The sequence below is a fragment of the Aedes aegypti genome, chromosome 1, assembly GCF_002204515.2.
Source record: "Aedes aegypti strain LVP_AGWG chromosome 1, AaegL5.0 Primary Assembly, whole genome shotgun sequence".
Classification (NCBI taxonomy): domain Eukaryota; kingdom Metazoa; phylum Arthropoda; class Insecta; order Diptera; family Culicidae; genus Aedes; species Aedes aegypti.
In genome coordinates, this window is record NC_035107.1 from 72,465,627 (window position 1) to 72,486,688 (window position 21,062).

At 40.3% G+C, this 21,062-nt stretch overlaps 1 protein-coding gene across 1 annotated transcript; it reads left to right on the plus strand.

Moving 5' to 3' along the window:
- The first annotated feature begins 27 nt into the window (after positions 1-27).
- Positions 28-19,642, plus strand: LOC110675246 (uncharacterized protein DDB_G0283357-like). The gene is made up of 2 exons (XM_021839698.1): positions 28-370; positions 17,481-19,642. Exons 1-2 carry the CDS (start codon positions 232-234, stop codon positions 18,416-18,418), a joined length of 1,077 nt encoding a protein of 358 aa, XP_021695390.1. The 5' UTR covers positions 28-231; the 3' UTR covers positions 18,419-19,642.
- Positions 19,643-21,062: the final 1,420 nt, after the last annotated feature.

Genomic DNA, 21,062 nt, shown 5'->3' on the forward strand with positions numbered 1-21,062 from the left:
GGACGTTCCGGCGGAAATCCAAAGGCACGCCGTCGTCCACGTCGAACACCAGTACCCGAGTGGAGGAAACCAGCTCGGATGATGATGACGATGCCGATGACAGCGGCCAGCAACATTCGGCGGCCAAAAAGCTCAAGTTGAGCATCGAGGCGTTAAATAGCTTGCCGTCGACTTCGAGAGGATTCCCGGGGGCCGCCAGTAGTGCTGCTAACGGGGAGGGCAGTAGTGCCAATGCGTTACAACAATGGTGCGGGGCCGAGTGGATTGTGCCATGCGCGGCGAACGGCGCTGATTGCTGCGGGCAGTAGTAGCACCTATTCCGCCATGGATACACCCAGCACGAGTACGGGACTGACCGGGAATGGAAGAAGTGAGTATCATGTCTTTGACCAGTAATGTAGCTAATGCTATTATTTTAGGTACGTTTTAAATTGCAATGTTATACTTGATCGTTGATCATAGATATTACTTTTCACAAGCAAACCCATGTTCAAGATGTCAGAGTTGATGTTGAAGATGTCAGAGTTTGATTCCCAGACTGCCAAGGATTTTCCTGGACCAAGATCAAGAAACTATAGACCAAATTACTAGAGAAGTTCTGTAATGAATCCTAAAAGGATATATTGGAGGATTTGTGGCAGAATGTCAGGAGAAGTATTTCGAACGCATATAACATTCTTTTATAGAATTTCTGCAGTAATCCCTAAAAAATATGACGAAATATGCCCGAAAAAATCCTCGAAAAATGACTTAAGCAAACCCTAAAATAACTTTTGAATGATCCTTTCCCCTAGAGGTTGCTAGAGTTAATTTAGGGGTTTATTTCTAGTAATTTCTGAAGCACACACTGACTGAATTTCTTGGGAAATCGCTTGGAGGAATCCTTGAAGGAATTCTTGGAGAAAATAAATATGATTACCGAATCTACCAAAACTATTAGATGTGAGTTTAGGGCACCCTATTGCTAACATGGGACAGGCTGACGACACAGTGTAGTCGAACATTTGCTGCCGCCCACATTCCTCCCGCGGCAATCTCAGCAGTTGCTTATGGGATGAAGCTGATTTTTGGTATGCGACTGAGGCATAGTATATGAGCTTATTACCTACCAAATTTCATCAGAATAGGTAGGGCATTAGCTGAGAAAGTGGGTGTCAGCGTCTAATAGGAAACCTGTTGTCTGACCAGACGACAACTGCGTTGAGTAATAAGCATATCATCATGATGTCATTACATAATACGCAAAACTAACAATTCAACGCCCTTGAAAAACAGTTTCAAATGTTAGTCCTACATCTTGTTACGAAAATCTGGCCTATAATAGAGGTCTGAACAATACCCTTCGTAATTACAGTGCTTCTCATCGGATTACCTCCGTTCCGCGGCGGTTCCAGGCCACCTGGTATAATTTCCGATAAAATGTATTGAAAAATAAAAGCAATGTTACTAAATGAATTTCTTAGACAAAAAACAGCTTCAATTTTTGGCGAATTCATAACAGATCTTTTGGTCCATGGACGAGTTCACTAATTTGACGTTTGAGCGGTGCCAAATTCACTCGTTGCCATGGTCATATAAAAAACACGGCACCGCTAAAACGTCAAATAGTGAACCCGTGCATAGGTCCATTGTGAGATTTGTTCATACTTTCAACGTGAATTTCTCCTGGAAAACAACCATTCCTCCTATGTCTTCTTTTTATCTGCAAATTGATTCCAGAATATGTTCCCTGATATAACTAAAAAATACTTAACCTTTCAAAAGTTCAAACTTTTCCTTCGCAATTCCTCCAATAATTAATTTATTCTGTCAAAATCTGTCATATAGTTTCCCAAAAAAATATATTACACATTCTTTTGCGAAGTTTATCAAAAGAACTTAAGAATTATTTTCAAAGCTAAGGCCTGGGTGACCTCTGCTGTACGTAGCAGACGTCTCCATTCGACTCGGTCCATTGCTGCCCGTCGCCAGCCACGCATTCCGCGAAGGGTCCGCATATCGTCCTCAACTTGATCTTGCTCGCTGCGCACCACGTCGTCTTGTGCCGGTCGGATTGTTTTCAAAAAACATTTTCACCGGGTCGTTATCTGACATTCTGATGACATGCCCGGCCCACCGCAACTCCCAATTTTTGCGAGGTGGATGATGATTGGTTGGCACGGTAAATGGGAGGGGGTGTGCTGGACAGGTTCGATGCTGCGAACGTTTAGAGGTAACCATACCATCTACCAGAGCTGCGGCAACACACATGAGCTGGGAACAGCTTTTATAGTGATGGGTTATATGCAGAGGCGCGTGATCGGGTGGCAGCCGATCAATGAGAGAATGTGCAAATTGAGGCTCAAAGGCCGGTTCTTCAACTTCAGCATGATAAACGTGCATAGCCCTCACTCCGGAAGCACTGATGATGATAAAGACGCTTTTTACGCGCAGCTCGAACGCGAGTACGACAGCTGCCCAAGCCACGACGTCAAAATCATCATAGGAGATCTAAACGCTCAGGTTGGCCAGGAAGAGGAATTCAGACCGACTATTGGAAAGTTCAGCGCCCACCGGCTGACGAACGAGAACGGCCTACGACTAATTGATTTCGCCGCCTCCAAGAATATGGCCATTCGTAGCACCTACCTCCAGCACAGTTTAGAGACGAACCAGCCAAGGGCTGAAAGTCTCGTTAATAAAGACAATTCATTCATTCATTCCAGCACAGCCTTCCATACCGATATACCTCATATACAGCAGATAGAACCGCAAATCGACCACGTTCTGATTGATGGACGGCACTTCTCCGACATTATCGACGTCAGGACGTATCGTGGCGCTAACATCGACTCTGACCACTATCTGGTGATGGTCAAACTGACTGAACGATTGGTTCGATGAGGAGTGCCAGGAGATTTTGGAGGAGAATAATGCAGCGCGGGCAGTCATGCTGCAGCAAGGGACCCGGCATAACGTGGAACGTTATAGAAGGAAACGGCAACAGCAGACCCGCCTCTTTCGGGAGAAAAAATGCCGCCTGGAGGAGACGGAGTGCGAGGAGATGGAACAGCTGTGCCGGTCTCAAGAAACGCGTAAGTTCTATCAGAAGCTCAACGCATCCCGCAACGCCTTTGTGCTGCGAGCCGAGATGTGCAGGGATAAGGATGGGAGCATTTTGACGGACGAGCTTGAGGTGATCGAAAGGTGGAAGCAGCACTTCGACGAACACCTGGCGCTGAGAGCACAGACAATGAAGGACGGGATAACGGAGCAAATGCCTTCGTCAGTACTGCGGACGATGGAAACCAACCAGCCCCCACTTTGAGGGAGGTTAAGGATGCCATTCACCAGCTCAAGAACAATAAAGCTGCTTGTAAGGATGGTATCGGAGCTGAACTCATAAAGATGGGCCCGGAGAGGCTGGCCATTAGTCTGCACCGGCTGATAGGCACAATCTGGGAAACAAACCAGCTACCGGAGGAGTAGAAGGAAGGGGTAATTTGTCCCATCTACAAGAAAGGCGACAAGTTAGGTTGTGAGAACTTTCGAGCGATCACCATTCTAAATGCGGCCTACAAAGTATTATCCCTGATCATCTTCAGTCGTCTGTCACTTATAGTAAACGAGTTCATGGGAAGTTATCAAGCCGGCTTCGTTGACGGCCAAACGACATCGGACCAGATCTTTACTGTGCGGCAAATCCTCCAAAAATGTCGTGAATACCAAGTCCCAACGCATCACCTTTTCATCGATTTCAAGGCGGCATACGATAGTATCGGAAAATCATGGACGAGAACAGCTTTCCCGGGAAGCTCACGAGACTGATAAGAGCGACGATGGAGGGTGTGCGAAATTGTGTAAAGGTTTCAGACGAACATTCCAGTTCGTTTGGATCCCGCCGGGGACTACGACAAGGTGATGGACTTTCGTGCCTGTTGTTCAATATTTCGCTGTTATGCGGAGAGCCGGGCTCAACAGCCGGGGTACAATTTTTACGAGATCCAGTCAATTGGTTTACTTCGCGAATGATATGGACATTGTCGGCCGAACATTTGAAAAGGTGGCAGACCTGTACACCCGCCTGAAACGCGAAGCAGCAAAAGTTGGACTGGTGGTGAATGCGTTCAAGACAAAGTACATGCTAGCTAGTGGAGCCGAGCGCGACAGGGCTCGCCTAGGTAGCAGTGTTAAGATAGCCGGGGATACGTTCGAGGTGGTCGATGAGTTCATCTACCTTGGATCCTTGCTGACGGCTGACAATAACGTTAGCCGTGAAATACGGAGGCGCATTATCAGTGGAAGTCGGGCCTACTATGGCCTCCAGAAGAAGCTGCGGTCAAAAAAGATTCACGCCCGCACCAAATGTACCATGTACAAAACGCTCATAAGGCCGGTAGTCCTCTATGGGCATGAAACGTGGACGATGCTCGAGGAGGACCTGCAAGCACTTGGAGTCTTCGAACGTCGGGTGCTTAGGACGATCTTTGGCGGTGTGCAGGAAAACGGTGTGTGGCGGCGAAGGATGAACCACGAGCTCGCCCAACTCTACGGCGAACCCAGTATCCAGAAGGTGGCAAAAGCTGGAAGGATATGATGGGCAGGGCATGTTGCAAGAATGCCGCTTTGGATCCGGTTGGTACAAGAAGGCGTGGAGTGCAGCAAGCTAGGTGGGCGGATCAAGTGCGTATCGATTTGGCGAGAGTGGGGCAGAACCGAGGATGGAGAGATGCGGCCACGAACCGAGTATTGTGGCGTGAAATTGTTGATTCAATGTTATCTGCCTAGATGTTAACTAAATAAATGAAATCTTTGGCAATGTACTTAAAAAATACCACCAATATTTTCTCGTTAAATCTGTACCTCGGGACAAAGTTTGGCTATTCTTCACTCGATTGAGGAATACTGTGAGCGAAAATCAAATGCTTAGGATGGTGTCAACTGCTATCGGATCGAAAAATGTTGTAGTGAAGAAACTTGTCGCTGACTGGAAGGACGTTTCTACATTGCCGTATGTTTCGTTCAAAATTGGAATTGAAGCAGAATTCAGAAATGTTGCAATGCGTCGTTCTACTTGGCCCGTTGGAGTTTGCTACAGAGAATTCTACAACGAATATGTTATCTGGGAACCTGAATAAGATGATATATTTGGTAGAAGTGTCCATCCATAATCACGTTGTTTTTGTTTTTAGACTTTTTGGATATATTTTGTGAAACTAAGTGTTCATTCATGTTGGAAGAATTAGTAAGATGTTATAACCCGATTATGTTGAAAATTATCTGTTTGCTTCTGTTATGTCGTCGCTTGCTCTTGTTTTGAAGTAATTCTATTAGTTTTAAGATCATTCAATTAGACCATATGTAGTCCGTTGAATTAACCATGAAATAAATAAATAAATAAATAAACTTCTGTAGTTCTACCACAATAGTTAAAAACAGTTTTTAAGGAATTTCTGTAAGTATTGGTTTTCACATTAACCTGTTCGCCATAGTATCATGAAATTACGGAGTTCATGCAAAACATGTTGTAATATGTTAGATACAAATACTTTCTGTGAAAATTCCATCCGTTTTAACGTAAATAATTGTCCATTATAAAAGACGAATAGATATAAACAAGAATTTTTGTAGTAAATCTTACAAAAAACACAAAAGCTTTTCTGTCAGAAATTTTGTCAAAAAGTTTCAGAGATTCTAAGGTGAACTCTTGAATTTCCCGACAAAAATTGAGTAAATTTTTCCAGCTTCAATTTAAGCTGAAAAAAAAATCGCCAGAAGATTCGTTAATGCTGTTTAAAGTAAAAAATCTCTGGCATGTACTAGGATTGATACCTGGTGAATTTTTCGGAAGAATCCCAGGACGACATTGCACTGTGTTTTATTTTGCCGATTTCATGCCCTTTTTGAATAGCGCCCAAACCGTTGATTTTAGCGATATAGTTTGAGAAGTTTCTTGGTATATTACAGCGCATCTTGTGACGCAAAAAATTTTGTGATCAATCCACCTAGCAGTGAGATAGAAAAACTATTTTTTTTAACATTTAGATAGACATATGGTGTCTTCGGAAAAGTTGTAGAATTGGCAATTTGAAACGACTTTGTCGAAGACATGATTTTTCTATCTCTTAATACTTATTGAGATATATCCGTTGTATGTGAATGGCCCCTAAAAATCATATTTTTTCCAAGATTTTTGACATTTTTTTGCGTTTTCTATAAAGTTGTTTGTCATGAAAAAAACTGTGTTTTTGCTGAAATCATCACGCTATCTTTTGAAGTAACAAAGTTTTTTGTGTCTTACTCTTTTTTTTCAAGGGGTAGTTTAGGCTTCGGCGAAAAATGGCGCAGAAAACTCTTACAAATCATGAAAGTACCATATCTTCTTTTTCTTCTATCGATAATTCCTTTACTTTAAGAGATAGAGAGATGCAATATTCAGCAATAACAGTCGTTTCAAGATATCTAACAACTTTGAATTTCTGAGAGATTTTCTAAAGATTTGTTCGGGGAATCGAAAAAGAAACTTTGGGAAGAATCTCAAAGGCAATGTTGAAAAAACTGTGTATGAAGAATTCTCGCTTGATGATTTTGAAGTCGATTTTGATGATTATCAAATTATTAATGAACAGCTGAATGATGTTTCAAACTACCAATTAGAATTTATGTATAATAATTACGTAGACGACGTTCATGTTAAAATGATAAAAATCGGAATCCCACAAGAGATTCTACGAGAAATTTTCTGGTAAGATCAGAAAGCCTAAAAAACTTCAGGTAAAAATCTGTTAAATAATAACTATTAATTCCGGAATTGATTGCCCGTGGGAATTCCAGGAGGAACTCAGTGAAAACTGGTAAAGGAATTCTTGGAAAATGCACTGGAAAAGTACGGAAAACATTCATGAAGAAATCCCCGGACCTGATAAATTTGTGAAAAATTTAAAGGGAATATTCCTCATGAGTTTTTTGGAAGAATACTTGAAGGATTTTGAAAATTGAAATTTACAAGTATCACTGTGCAGTACTATGAGACAAAGTCACAAACAAATACATTAAATAAAAATCTATGCAAACTACGAAATTTATGAAAATTGCGATTTTTGCGACCGACATTATTTCTGTAAACCAAGAATTTGTTAGCACCAACCACACCCCTATGCCCTCTCCGGAAAAAAATTCCTAGCTACGCCAATGATCCCTGTTGAGGTAGGCGGCTTTCATATCTTCGTGTTTCAGCGACATTCCTCGTTGACTGACAACCGTCAACAGAACTCTAACGTTACTTTCCAGACCACTGCCGCAACATCTTCAAGATCCATTCCAAACTTTCTTCATTTCATTCATCTAAACAGATAACACTGAATAAACAATTTCACGCCACAATACTCGGTTTGTGGCCGCATCTCTCCATCCTCGGTTCTGCCCCACGCTCGCCAAATCGATACGCACTTGATCCGCCCACCTAGCTTGCTGCGCTCCACGCCTTTTTGTACCAACCGGATCCGAAGCGCCATTCTTGCAGCATGCCCTGCCCATCATATCCTTCCAGCTTCGGCCACCTTCTGGATACTGGGTTCGCCGTAGAGTTGTGTGAGCTCGTGGTTCATCCTACGCCGTCACACACCGTTTTCCTGCACACCGCCAAAGATCGTCCTAAGCACCCGACGTTCCAAGTGCTTGCAAGTCCTCCTCGAGCATCGTCCATGTTTCATGCCCGTAGAGGACTACCGGCCTCATGAGCGTTTTGTACATGATGCATTTGGCGCGCATTGGCGTAGGAACAGGGGGGGCCAGGGGGGCCTGGCCCCCTCCAGAATCATCAAGGCCCCCCCCCCAGAATTTTTGATAATAATAAAAAAAAAAAAAATAAAGACAACAACAAATTAACTAGTAGCAAAATCTTCTGATTCAATGTAACTAATGAAGAAATTTTTGTCAATAACAAGAGTCATGGTCATTGACAAAAATCTCTTCAGTAGTTACTTTTTTTTATGTTGTACAACTAAAGTGAAGAAACCTCGCTTGTCTCACATAGCATCAGCGTGGCGGTTTTGACTTCGGTAAATCGCGCGACAACCGATAGCTTAACTGTTGCTGCCAATCAAATAGTTACTGTTAGAAATAACTTATTGTTGTATGCGATAACCACAATTTTTTGACGTCTCCGTTGCAAAAAATACCCTGATATAAAAAAAGTGTCAATATCCTGAAAATCAGATTCCCAAAATTCGTTTCAAATACAAATAATACTGTTTAAGCATGAAACAGCATGTTCCCTGCATTCTGATTTATTATGTTTTTGGAGGATATCCTGTTCGAGGTGTTCGGTGATGAGAATTCACTAAAGAAATCCGTACATTAACTCAAACTCTTATAATGTCCGAAAAAAAATAGACAGATTGCTAAAGGACTTTCTAAGACAAAACATAGGGAAAATTTTTGACGAAAAATAAGGCATAACTTTCAAGAAATTTTTGGCATATCCATGTTTTCTTTAGATGAATGGCAGAAAATTAAGCTGATATGAAAAAATGTTACAAAATTATAGCTTAAACTATGTTTTCCAAGAAAACTTATAATTTTATGAATTATTTTTGATTTATTTCCAACAGATTTGTAGCAATTTTTTTTTAAATAACTTTGATATTCTTTATAGAATTTTAGAATAATCAAATCTCTTAAGGAATATTGAAGGGTGGCTTCAGAACTTTTGAAAATCTCTTGTAAATAAGTCAAATAATGTTGTGGGACTTGTTCTTATTTTCATATCGAATTCCTCCTTGTTGACATCCATTCCTTGTATGTCTACTTTTTATTAGCAAATTGATTCCGGAATATGTTCTGGGATTTACCTAAAAAATTTTACTAAGAGTTATGTTTGATCCTTCGACCTTGACGCTTGCTCCTGCGGGGGCCGGCGATGAGGGCAGGATCAAACATGTAGCGCGTCGGTCGAGTGAAAGTGAAAAAGTGACGTGATCGCTTAGTTGTGTTTGATCCTTCGACCTTGACGCTTGCTCCTGGGCAGTGCATCAAGAAAGCCCGAGAAGTCGTCAGTTGTTTTCCCTCTCGGGTCGCGCGCCTATTTTCTCTGAGTGAAGCTGAAATTGGATTGTTGCTTCTCAGGGATGACGGATCAATTGTTGAGCTCGTTTCATGCTACTATTTCTAATATATAAAATATGTATGACTGCACCTTTAATTGTTACAACGGTGAGACGTAAATATGATTTTTCAACAAACTTTCGAAGGTTCATCACTGTGAGTGTCGACATAAACTCTGATTCATAAATTATTTATGTTCAATTTTTTTTTTCAAACCTCCTTTTTCTTTTTACCTTTATTTTTGTAATTAAAAAAACTTTGAATAGTTCGACACTACAAGTGTAGACTTGCAAAAGGTTCACTTTATTCAACATACTTTGAAAGGTTCGTCACCTTAAGTGTCGGCATAATTTTTCTCTACATAAATATTGTTCATATCAAATGAAAATATTATATTTACATATAAGCATGTATATATCTCACAAATAATTATTTATCATGGTCTAATCGCTTATCAAAGTGAATCCTGTGACCCTACGATCCTCCCCATTAACAGACATCCCTCCCAGTAACCTTTGTGGAGATGCAGAGGCAAACACGGTCTCCAAATAGCAAAGGTTACCCCAATCCCATCTAACTGCAAGGACGTGGCCGGCGCCGTCATTGATCATGTATAAATAGAGGCACTGAATTATGCACACTGAAAAAGATTATGGCCAATCCCAGCCGAACTTCTAGTTGATTCTTTGTGCATTTTCACTGACTTCGGTCAATCACGGAATAGCAACCATTGATATGTGTAGTCAGTCTAAGCTAAGCAAATTTACCTAAAATTGTTTCTTAAATCTTTCAAAAGCTAAGTTTTTTCCGAGGGGGGCGACACTCGCAGATCACCGCTTAGATGCACCTTTGGATAAAATCCGATTTTTTTAGATCAGTGCATTATTCTAGATTTAACGTCTTTCATACGCTGACATCTTCTGAGCGTAGATTGATGAGATGCAAGAAGATGTGAATAGGTGGAAGGAGAATCAATGATGATGTTGATGATGGGGAGTGCAGTGCTACGGGTTTTTGTAAACAGTAGTAACGGTTGTGATTTTCATTGTTGGTACTTTCAAAAGTAAGTAACAGCTAGCTATTTGTTTCCAGGACGGCAAACAAAAGTCTCACTTCTGGGAAATTGTAGTGATCACCATTCTCTTCAGCAGCTCTTCAATCCTGCAAGCTTTGCTATCCTGACTTAATGTTTGATTTGATGTCCATCAGTAAGACCTTTAGCATCGGTCAACCTGAAGAATCTGTGATGGAATCCATGCGACACCTAGCTTCCGGAAAGCGAAAAAGCAAGTAGTTTTGTTGATATATTGTTAAATAAAAGCCGAATTTGATAATTTATAAAATATGTATTTATGGGTAAGGGAGTCTAGAGACCTTTCACCAATTCACAACATACACCAAGACACGGACTGAAAATGGGTTACAAAATACATTACTCGTAATCTCCGAGCTCCGTATTCTCCGCTGCCATTTCCGATTCAATTCCACCAGAAACGCCAACTGTTTCGGGCCATCTACACCCACAAAGCATCTCGATCACCGAAATGATCGAGATCGTTTATTCCTCTAGCCACATGCCTCTTCTCTCGGTCCTGGCATTGAACATGATACTTCTCATTTCGAAAGATTCAAACAGCATTATCACCGATTTAATCGTACAGGAACCGCTTCGGTCGAGAAACTCAGCAAATCCCATACTCGGTTCTTCACCTTCTTTGGCTGCCTCGTGTATTATGCCTCAGTCAAGGTATCCGCCCTATCCATCCTTTCCCGTCGCATCATGGAACCGATGATCAGTATCCTTCTGAATCCGGAACAAACTCCGGACCATTAGCAAACCCAGGAGAAATATTCTACCGATGATGCAGCTGCGTGCTCCCTCTTTGTTGTTTATCGACGAAAACTGAGTCAATCCGTTAATACGCTCATGTAAGATGCGGAAAGATAAGCGAGATTTTTGAAGATGGGTCAAGATGTTTTATAAGATGCCACGGATGATACAAGATAACATGCTGCAAAAAGATAAAAGGCATCGCAAAGATTGTCTAAAGATTACCTAATAATCTAAAACATCTGGATGTGTCGTCCCCCTCGGTTTTTTCTTGCAATTCCTCAAAAAAAAAATCATTGATTCTGTCAAATCTAATAATGAGAAATTTTGCTGAATGTTCTACTAGAAATTCTTCTGTGACTTTAACTTTTAATCCCCGGCTTATTCAAGAATTGAAAAAATATTGTTTTTGAAATGTCGATTGCCTGCGAATCTTCAGAGGAAATTTGTTGAAAACTCCAGAAAAAGTTCGAAATTAGCATAGCGGTTGAGGAATCTGTAGAGAAATATGTAGCAAAATAACTGAGAAGCAGGAAAGTAAAGAAATTTGTATTGATCTTCCTTAAAACACTTCTTTGGAAATACTTATTTTTTGTGGGCTTCGGGGCCATGCGGTTAGTGTTACCAAGCATTTAGCCGTTTCGAATCAAGGATTGTGGGTTAGATTCCCGCCTAGGCCAGAAAACCAGAAGTCAAGGAAGGATAGATTTCAGAATAATTTCTAAAGAAGATTCTGAAGCAACTTGAGAAATTTATTTTATTTGTAAATTCATTAGAGAGGTTTTAACTATCCTGTAATTAACCTCTAGAGATTATAGATAATCACTTATCTTTCATTGTACCATTGCCCATCTGCTTCAATATTTTGTTGTGTATCCTTCCTTCGCGTGACGCTTTGAGGAACTTCGTACAAAAATCTTTCCATACTCCAAAAAAAGGAAATTTTTTAAAGAATATAAGAAAGGAAAATTATAGGAGTTTTGAAAAATTACAGAATTCTTCAGCCGCTCTGCAATGTTTTCGCGTTAAACCTTTATAGTATTTCAGAATAATAGATCATTCAAAAAAGTTTGTTTTGAATTTCTGAACGTAGGAAAATAAATAATTCTAGATCAACATGTACACCATAGTATCATGAAACTTCGGAGTTGATACATAATATTATCTAAGATACTTTAAATACAAATACTTTACAAATACTTTAAATAAATAGTACTTTCAGTAAGAATGCCATCCATTTTAACACCAATAATTTTCTATTATAAAAGGCGAAGAAAAAAAAATTGTAGTAAATCTTACAAGGACCACCTAGCTTTTTTGTGAGATACATTGACAATTCTTGAATTTAGCGAAGGAATTCTGTATTTATTTATTTGTTTATATGGAGTGATTCGTAGAGGAATTTTTTGAAGCTATCTCTAAAAATATTGAGAAATACCGTTTTGATTCATATTACGGACACTTAAGGCCTCAGTGAAGTATAACCCAGCTTGGACCATACAAAATAAATCATTCTGTATGATTTTTTAGCGTTATCGATCGTCGGAAGCCCTTAACTTTCGGATGGTGGGTAAAGAATACGCGTCCGCAACTTGAATAATTTTAAATAAATCAAAACGTGTGGCCTTTTCATGATTCTTATTCCGGACGCTCCCTCACTTTTGCCTCATATTCCGGACGCTGTGATTCGAATTACGGACAGCTCATGATAATCATTAATGGAACAGCCAAATCATCAATTGAAATCGTTCAACCGCTTAAGAGACGTCTAAGGTAGTTGGGCATTATAAATTTGCAATGATATTTATAGAAAAAACCTAATAAAACGAGCCTCGAAAATGAGAACTTTTGAACGGCGAAAATTGAAACATTTCGTGTGAAATGTTTCCTATACAAACGAGAGTGTCCGGAATTTGAAGCTGTCCGTAATATGAATCAAAACGGTACCTGGAGTAGTTTTTGAACCAAAAAATGGAGAGTGGATCATTTTTTTAATGTTATTTATGAAAGAATCCGAAGATTACCATTCGGAAAAAAAAGTTGAGTTATTTTAAGACTCTGAAAGAATATTTGATGGAACTTCTGGAGATTTGTTTTAAGAAATTGATTGAAAATTTCTTGAGGAAATTCCGAAAAGCATCGTTAGCGCGGTTTAAAGAAAAAAATATCTTGAAAATACTCAGATGAATCTCTGGAAAATTTTTCAGAAGAATCTTAGGGAAACGATAATAAAACTCTCATAGAAACTCCTGAACAAATAACTTGGGAAATCTTTGAGTATTTTTGCGTAGGGGGAGATCCCCCAGTACCGGACAGCACCCAATACCGGACAAAGTCGAAAAATTGAGAAATCATGGTCCAATCAAGATGGTGTATTAGAAGAAAAGAAAGCTTTAATGGAGGCTAATGTTTGCGTAGAATAAAATATCCTTGAAATATGTATGCCTTTTTTAAAAAGTAGAGAAGTTTGAAAATCTTAAAAAAATTGAGGTATCGCCTTAGTTTTGAGCCTATTTAGTGATCATTTTGAATATGAAAAAATACTATGGATCACGCAAGCATGATCGAACATAATCCTAATTTGATAGAATGAATGTATTTTGTACCATAAATGAGCAAAATATGGACAAATTACAATTTTTGTTAAGCACCTTCTGTCCCCCAGTTTCGGACAGCTTGATTTGCTATATGATATTTTTGTAATTTTTACACCAGTGTTTCTAAATACATTCATTTTTCATGGTTTTCGTCGATCATGGCATCAAACACGCGATAAAATTAAGAAGAATGAACAATCAGAACAACATCGTAAAATGTGCTATTTTTCATCATAAATGAAAGAAGTTTTTGATGGACATCTTGCTAATTAAGAAAAACTCAAATTGTTCTTGTAAATGTTGCAAATGCATTGAATTGGCAGTTATATAATATTCCTATAGTAAAAACATTCAATGATGCTCAAATTTACAGAATTCGAGGCATTTCCAGATCGTGTCCGGTATTGGGTGCCACCTTTCAAGATCGATCATTTTGGTACTAAAATACATCATCAAAATCCAATGTCAAAATTCATATTTATATTTTCGAATTTATTTTTTTACACTATAAAAATGATAATATTGATCATAAATGGGTAACACGAGCACATAAAAGCAATATTTTTCGAATTATGAATTTAGTGGCTTAAGTGTCCGGTACTGGGGGATCTCCCCCTAACCGTTTTTGAAAGAACAGTTGAACGTATTTCGCTAGGTACTTTATAAAAATGTTAGAATTCTTTGAAAATTTCTTAATTAGGCGTTTTTGAAAAAATAACAAATAAATTAAATTAGAAAGAGTTTTGAAGGAATGCTGGATGCTGATCCTTAATTTTAGAGAAATTTATAAAAAATGTCTGTGAAAAAAATGCAGATACATCTGCGGAAATCATGAATAAAATTTTCCCAATTGAATTCTTTACGATTACCCATGAAATTCTTGTGAAATATTACATGGAATTCTTAGAACAACACCTGGAGGAATCATTTAATTGTTTTCCAGGAAGTTCGTTGCATTGTTTTTTTTTAAACAATCCTGTAGAGAAATTTAGAAAGAACTTCGAAAGCAAAGTGGGAACTGATGCTGAACCATTGAAGAATTCGTGAAATCATTGCTTGCTTGGTGATCTTGACGACATTGTAGGAGAAATTATTAAAAGAATTTCTAATGCATTCTTTAAGTGATTTTTTTAGCAATTTGATAGATAAATTTTCAGAAAGTCTGAGAATGATTTTCCGTAGGAATCCCAGGATGAACTCAGTGGAAACTGGTGAAGGAGTTCTTGGAGAAAGCACTGAAAAGTACGAACATAATTTCTGAAGAAATTCCCGTAGGAATTCTCAGAGTAATCTCTTCAAAGCACACGGTTGACTACCTGAATAGTTCGTGAAAGGATTAAAAAGGACATTCGTTGTTGGTTTTTTTCGCTTAAATTCTTAAAGAATTTTTGACTGGATTATAAACAGAATCAATCTTTCCCGTAGCGAAGATTGAAATTTACAAATTACACATCAGTGTGCCACGAAATGAGACAAAAAACAAATAAATAAAATCAATACAATTCTGGTAAAACTATGAAAATTAAGAAAATCGTGATTATTGCGACCGACATTACTTCTGTTAAACAATTTTTTGCTCGGCTCCCCCTAGGCCCCCTCCAGAAAAAAATCCTAGCTACGCCAATGTTGGCGCGGGTATGAATCTTTTTTGACCGCAGCTTCTTGTGGAGGGCATAGTAGGCCCGACTTCCACTGATGATGCTCCTCCGTATTTCACGGCTAACGTTATTGTCAGCCGTCAGCAAGGATCCAAGGTAGAGGAACTCGTCGACTAACTCGAACATATCTCCGTTTATTGTAACACTGCTACCTAGGTGAGCCCTGTTGCGGGATGCGTTGAGATTCTGATAGAACTTACGTGTTTCTTGAGACCGGCACAGCTCTTCCATCTCCTTGCACTCCGTCTCATCCAGGCGGCGTTCGCACCATCGAACCGGTCCAGAACACCTCCTGCAGCGTTACGATCTACCCGATCTTCCCTAAGGTTACCCGTACCCCAGCCAGTACCACGAAGAGGAAGGGATAGGAATTGCTGAACAAGAGGCTAAGGACCACACAATGGGGTCTATTTTATTCCTGTAGGTACGCGAGGTACCAATGGTATGCCATGCCCATCCATTTACCGTGCCGTGCAGTAACGGATGCCGCATCTTTTATGCTCGATTGCCACCTCAACTGTCTTAACGATCGACTGGATAGCGTCCAGAGTAGATTTACTTTTCCTGAATCCAAACTGGTTGTTGGACAGGCTGTCCGCACCTTCCACCTGTTTCTGTTGTGTGCAGTTTCTGTCTGCACATGGTTGCAATAGGCAGTACCTGCATAGGTTCGGGCATTCAGATTCTCCTGCATGCCCTAATTGTGCTGGTGTGGACGAAACAGCGAAGCATGTCGTGTTCGATTGCCCGCGTTTCATTGATATGAGAAATCGCATGCTCGCTACATACGGAGGGGACACGTCCCCGGACAATATAATCCAGAGAATGTGTGCGGATGCGGCGGATGCGGAGTGCTGGAATGCAGTAACTACAGCTGCACTCACATTATTCTAGAATTGCAGCGCCTATGGCGCGTTGACCAAGAGTCGGCTGCAGAGGATTAGCCATGCCGAGGCCGGTCCCTTGTAATATTATTAAAGTCGGCTAGGAGAAGCAGTTTGTCTAGAATACTTCTAGTACATGTGTTAAGTGATATATGCACTGGCCCCTCCCCGAAGAAATACCGTAAGGTGGTTCCGAGGAGATAAGGGTCGGAGGCCAAGGGTAATATATGTGCACTCAGTAAACCACTTGAGCAATTCAGCGAGAATTGCTCATGTAAAATGTATGGGCTGGTTTTAGTGGGTCGTCGTTGGTAGATGCCGCACCTCCCTGAGTTACCTTCTCAGGCGTCTGTTTACAAATTTCCCCCTTGTAAAAAAGTTTCTTTGGCGTCGTTTTCTACTTCAGACTCTGAGAGTAGATCATCGGGAATTTTCAACGGATTGGACTTTGGGCTCGTACTCTTCGGTTTGAGAATTCGATTTGTTTGAATACTTGATCTGTTCCTGGCCACTCTTATGTGAATCTCGGTTGATGGTTATCTTATCGGTGGATGGATCTATGAACCGGACAGCTTCATTGTTGTTTTCATATCCGACGACTGTGAGCTTCTTCTTCTTCTTTGGATTGTTTCTCAGCTGGCATATGAGCGGTCGATGAGCTCCCAAGAATATGTAGTACCGTTTTGATTCATATTACGGACACTTAAGGCCTCAGTGAAGTATAACTCACAAAAAAGCATGTAAAATAAATCACTCCGTATGATTCCTCCGCGTTATCGAACCTTCAAACTCCTTAACTTTCGAATGGTGGGCGAAGATTTCGATTACGAAACATGAATAATCTCAAATAAATAGAAATGTGTGGACTTTACATGATTCTTATTCCGGACGCTTCCTTACTTTTGCCTCATATTCCGGACACTTCGATTCGAATTCCGGACAGGTCAAACAAATCATAAATAGAAAAGTCAAATCATCAAATGAAATCGTTAAACCACTAGAGAGACGCCTAAGGAAGTTGGACATTATAAATTTTCATGGATATCTAAGGAAAATGCTTGATAAAACGAGCTTTGAAAGTGAGCACTTTTGAACGGCAAAAATTGAAACATTTCGTGTGAAATGTTTCCCATACAAAGTAGAGTGTCCGGAATTTGAAGCTGTCCGTAATATGAATCAAAACGGTACGGTAGTACGGTTGCTTCCCGTACCTCTACTCAAATAGGTCTTCTAGATGGACCTCGATAACAGGGTTTTTTGGAGTCAAACGGTCCACTAGCGCAGTTCCCAAGTTACGCAGCAATTAACAGGAATTTAAGTCATTCTGGAGGATTTAACTTTTAGAGCAACTTTGCCTTCGGGATCTTTTTGAGAAATTCTAAGAATTCATTGCTCTAAATCATGCTTTCCGTTTCACTATTTCCAGATCTGCTGTTCCACATCGCCTCGGCCACCAACGACGACGATGACGATTCCGACGACGACCCATCGATCCCGGACCGGCCCCTCTCGCCGGACAACATGCTCCGGGTGATCACGTCTCCGATCAACCACTTCGAAATCCCATCGAACTCGACCGCGGTCCTGACCGTGGATCACAACGATAACAATATCCTAGACCACAGCAACAATAATACTAGCTATGTGAACCATAATAACAGTAGTAACAACAATAATAACAATAGCACTAGCAGTAGATCGAGTACCATCCTAACCAATAGCGTAAACTCGGACACTGCAACACAACAGAATGGCTCCAATGGAGCCGTCTCGAAGCGGTCCCACCAAGCGCAGAGTTCCCTTGCCACCACCCAGGACCAGAACGAATCGTCCTCGTCGTACAACCAAGGTTACGACCATACGTATTCCAGTCGGTCCAACTCGCGCCTATCCAGCAGCTACGATTACGATTGTTCCTCGAGTAACGACAGCTTCATGGACTACTTCATGAACAAGAAGAAACTGATGGCCAGCGGTTCCGGTTATCTGAACCAGGACCATCCATCGGCCGCGTCCGGTTCCGGCAGTGGCCGGAAGTTCCCCGACTACAACCGCGAACTGCTGAATCACACCCCGGACAGTGGAATCGCCACCGGACCGTGCAGTTCCGTGTCCACAAACGGCGGACTTCCGTCGGCGACCAAATCGATTCCCGGTGGCACTCCGGGCGGAGCCTCCAGCACTAACGGAAACTACCTCCCAATGGAGGCTCGGCCCGGTACAAGTAGCAGCGGCGGAACCGGAGGTCAAGCGGCCAACGGCAACGGGCTGGTCGATCTGGGTACCAAACTGTTCCAGCAAAAGGTGGCCCGGGTGAGGAAAAACTACCGCAAGCACTTCTGTGATGACTCGGATAGCGAGTGAGGGGACTGAGTAAGGACTGGATTCGTTCTTTAAGTATAACGCCGTCGTTACGTGATTTTTTAAAAGTATTTAGTAGATAGCTTAGTGGTCTTATCTCTGATTTAAGATTATTTTTTATGATGATAAGTTTGAATTGGTTTTGCTTTTTACCTAAACTCAATCTTTCGAACATGTGTCGTTAATTTCATTTATCGGATTTATTATCTTATTTCAACTAAAAGTAGTTCGTATTCCAATACTTGTACCATTTAGGAAACTGCGATATGAAAAAAGTAAAGGTTGCAAAAACTAAACATTTCACAATTATAAGTGGCATAAGAATAAAATTCTTTCAACTAATTGTCACCGAGTAGAGAATAATGAACAAGAAACTAAGAGAATATAACACTATAGCACTAGGCGACAAAATCAAAACGTTTTATACGCATTCTGACAATTTGCAATGAATTTAATAGATTTTGAACCACTGTTTACAAACGTGTTCTCATAATTTTCGTAGCACGTACAGTTTTTGTGAAAAATAGGTTTTTATTCACAAAGGCAGTGCTTCGGAAAGTCGAGTGGGTTTCGGAAGCCCAAGCAAGCAGTTTCGAGGGTCAAAATCAATCGAATACATTGCGAATGGTCAAAGTGCGTGAACCAGTAGTGTTGCCTAGTGCAATGACAAGAGACTAACGTTTACTATCAAAGCAAAACCCTAATATTAGCGAGTACGATGTGTTTAAGTGATAAATCCTCAAACAGCAAACAATACACAGGCACAGTAGGAAACCAAGGTGCAGAAGTAGACATTTTACCAATTTACAATAGACAATTATCGAACCTAATCAACAGCACATACAATTTGATAGAGACACACACACTTCCATACAAATTTTGAGAAGGAAAGTTCTAACCGCAAATCATAGAAGCAAAACGTGTTGTAAGCCGTATTCCTAAGAATGATTGTTACAATTCACACTTCATCTTATATGCGCATTACATAAATAACCCATCGCTGTGTACATTAGGAAACCTACCCACACAACAACTAATCAAACAATTTTTACGTGTATGCGTGTGTGGTTTAGGAATTAATACAATAAAAACTATAGCATGTAATCCGAGATTTACAAAAAAAAAGCAGAAAATAGGAATCAGAACAAGAATTGCTGCAAAGCTTGTCGCATTATAATGGACGTAAAATTACAAATGATTGAAATAAAGATACAGAAATACTTTACAGTTTACCAGCTCTTTACCTTAGAAAATCTCGTCGAAAGGTATTTCGTTTCATTCCCAGTCGATAATATGATATGCCTTAATGACTCTTTGAGATAGGAAGTCAAATAATGGTTAAATAAAAAAAATCATTGATAAAATATATGTATTACAGTTAACTCTCCCTTACTCGATATTCCGTATCTTGATATCGAGTTAGAGAACCATAGTAAAAGTTGGTTTTCATGGCTAACTCGATGGTCCCTTGGAACGCAGTTGCACTGCTTTTGTGTTCTGTAACTCGATACCTCCCTAACTCGATGGTCCCTTCAATATCGAGTAAGGGAGAGATGACTGTATTTGGAAGCAGCCATTGACGAACGTAAATACGATCAGAAATGTACGAGTTATAAGCTCTCAAAGAAGGGGTCGTCTTTCGGTGCGATCCCTGAAAAACTAAAAGAACTCAGATGAAATTCCAAAAGCTCACCAATATCTTCCTGCACACCAAAATTTTATTGCTGTAAACCAGCAATTTTTTGCTGATTTTTTTTGTGCTGTAAATTCAGCAATCGATTCAGCAAAACGAAATTTTCTGGATCATTCAGCAAAGCAAATTCGCATAAACATGACAGCTGTTTTACTGATCATCCAGCAAAGTACATTTTCACTTGCTGAATAATCAGCACTTGATTATTTGTTACTATAGTGGGGTTTTGCTGCTTTTCAGCAGTTTTGGGTCACCATGTCCTGGTTGGTGAAAAGTTTAGGTAATAGTCGTCGAGAAAATTATAAAAATGCTACTCCGTTCCATGCCATTAACATTTATTTTCATAATTATAATTGTGGGGAAATGAAGAGGCAAAGCACCATTCGCCGTCCCGGTTGTGTTATATATTTCACAAGTTTAGTCTGTAATTAACCTCCGTTCAGTGAAGATCAAATATAATTTGTTCCTTAGTGTAACCACTGTTTTTAAATACTCTCAAGAGGTTATGGACCCTTCGCGCAGAGAATTAGCACACGGGATCCCGCAGTTCACCGGTGCCGGTTTTGAGAATTGAAAGTTTAGAGTGGAGAAACTACTGAAGTCGGTTGGATTACTGGACGCGGTCAAAAAGGATGCGCCAACTGTTGAAGCTGACTTAGTGAAGTTTGAAGCACAGACAAACAGACGTCACACTCTCATCATTGTGCATCGACCACCTTTTTAACGGTTGATTCAAAAATATGGTAGGTGGCCAATCCGCCACCAGAAGCGCTCGCATCGTTTTTGTTCGCGTTTGACGTTTCCACACTACCGCCATCTGTTGGCCTGTCGGCCAAACAAACCGATTTTAGCATTGGGCGTACATGTCCTCGTGACTATGATTTTGATTGAGATTTGTTCTAAGTGTTACGTCTGTTTGTCTGTGCCTTCTAGTTGTGGCTTGTTTTTTCATCA

Coding starts and splice junctions, on each gene's coding strand:
- LOC110675246 (XM_021839698.1), top strand. CDS start 232: ATGCGTTACAACAATGGTGCGGGGCCGAGTGGATTGTGCCATGCGCGG. Junction 371..17,480: donor ACTGACCGGGAATGGAAGAA/GTGAGTATCATG, acceptor CACTATTTCCAG/ATCTGCTGTTCCACATCGCC.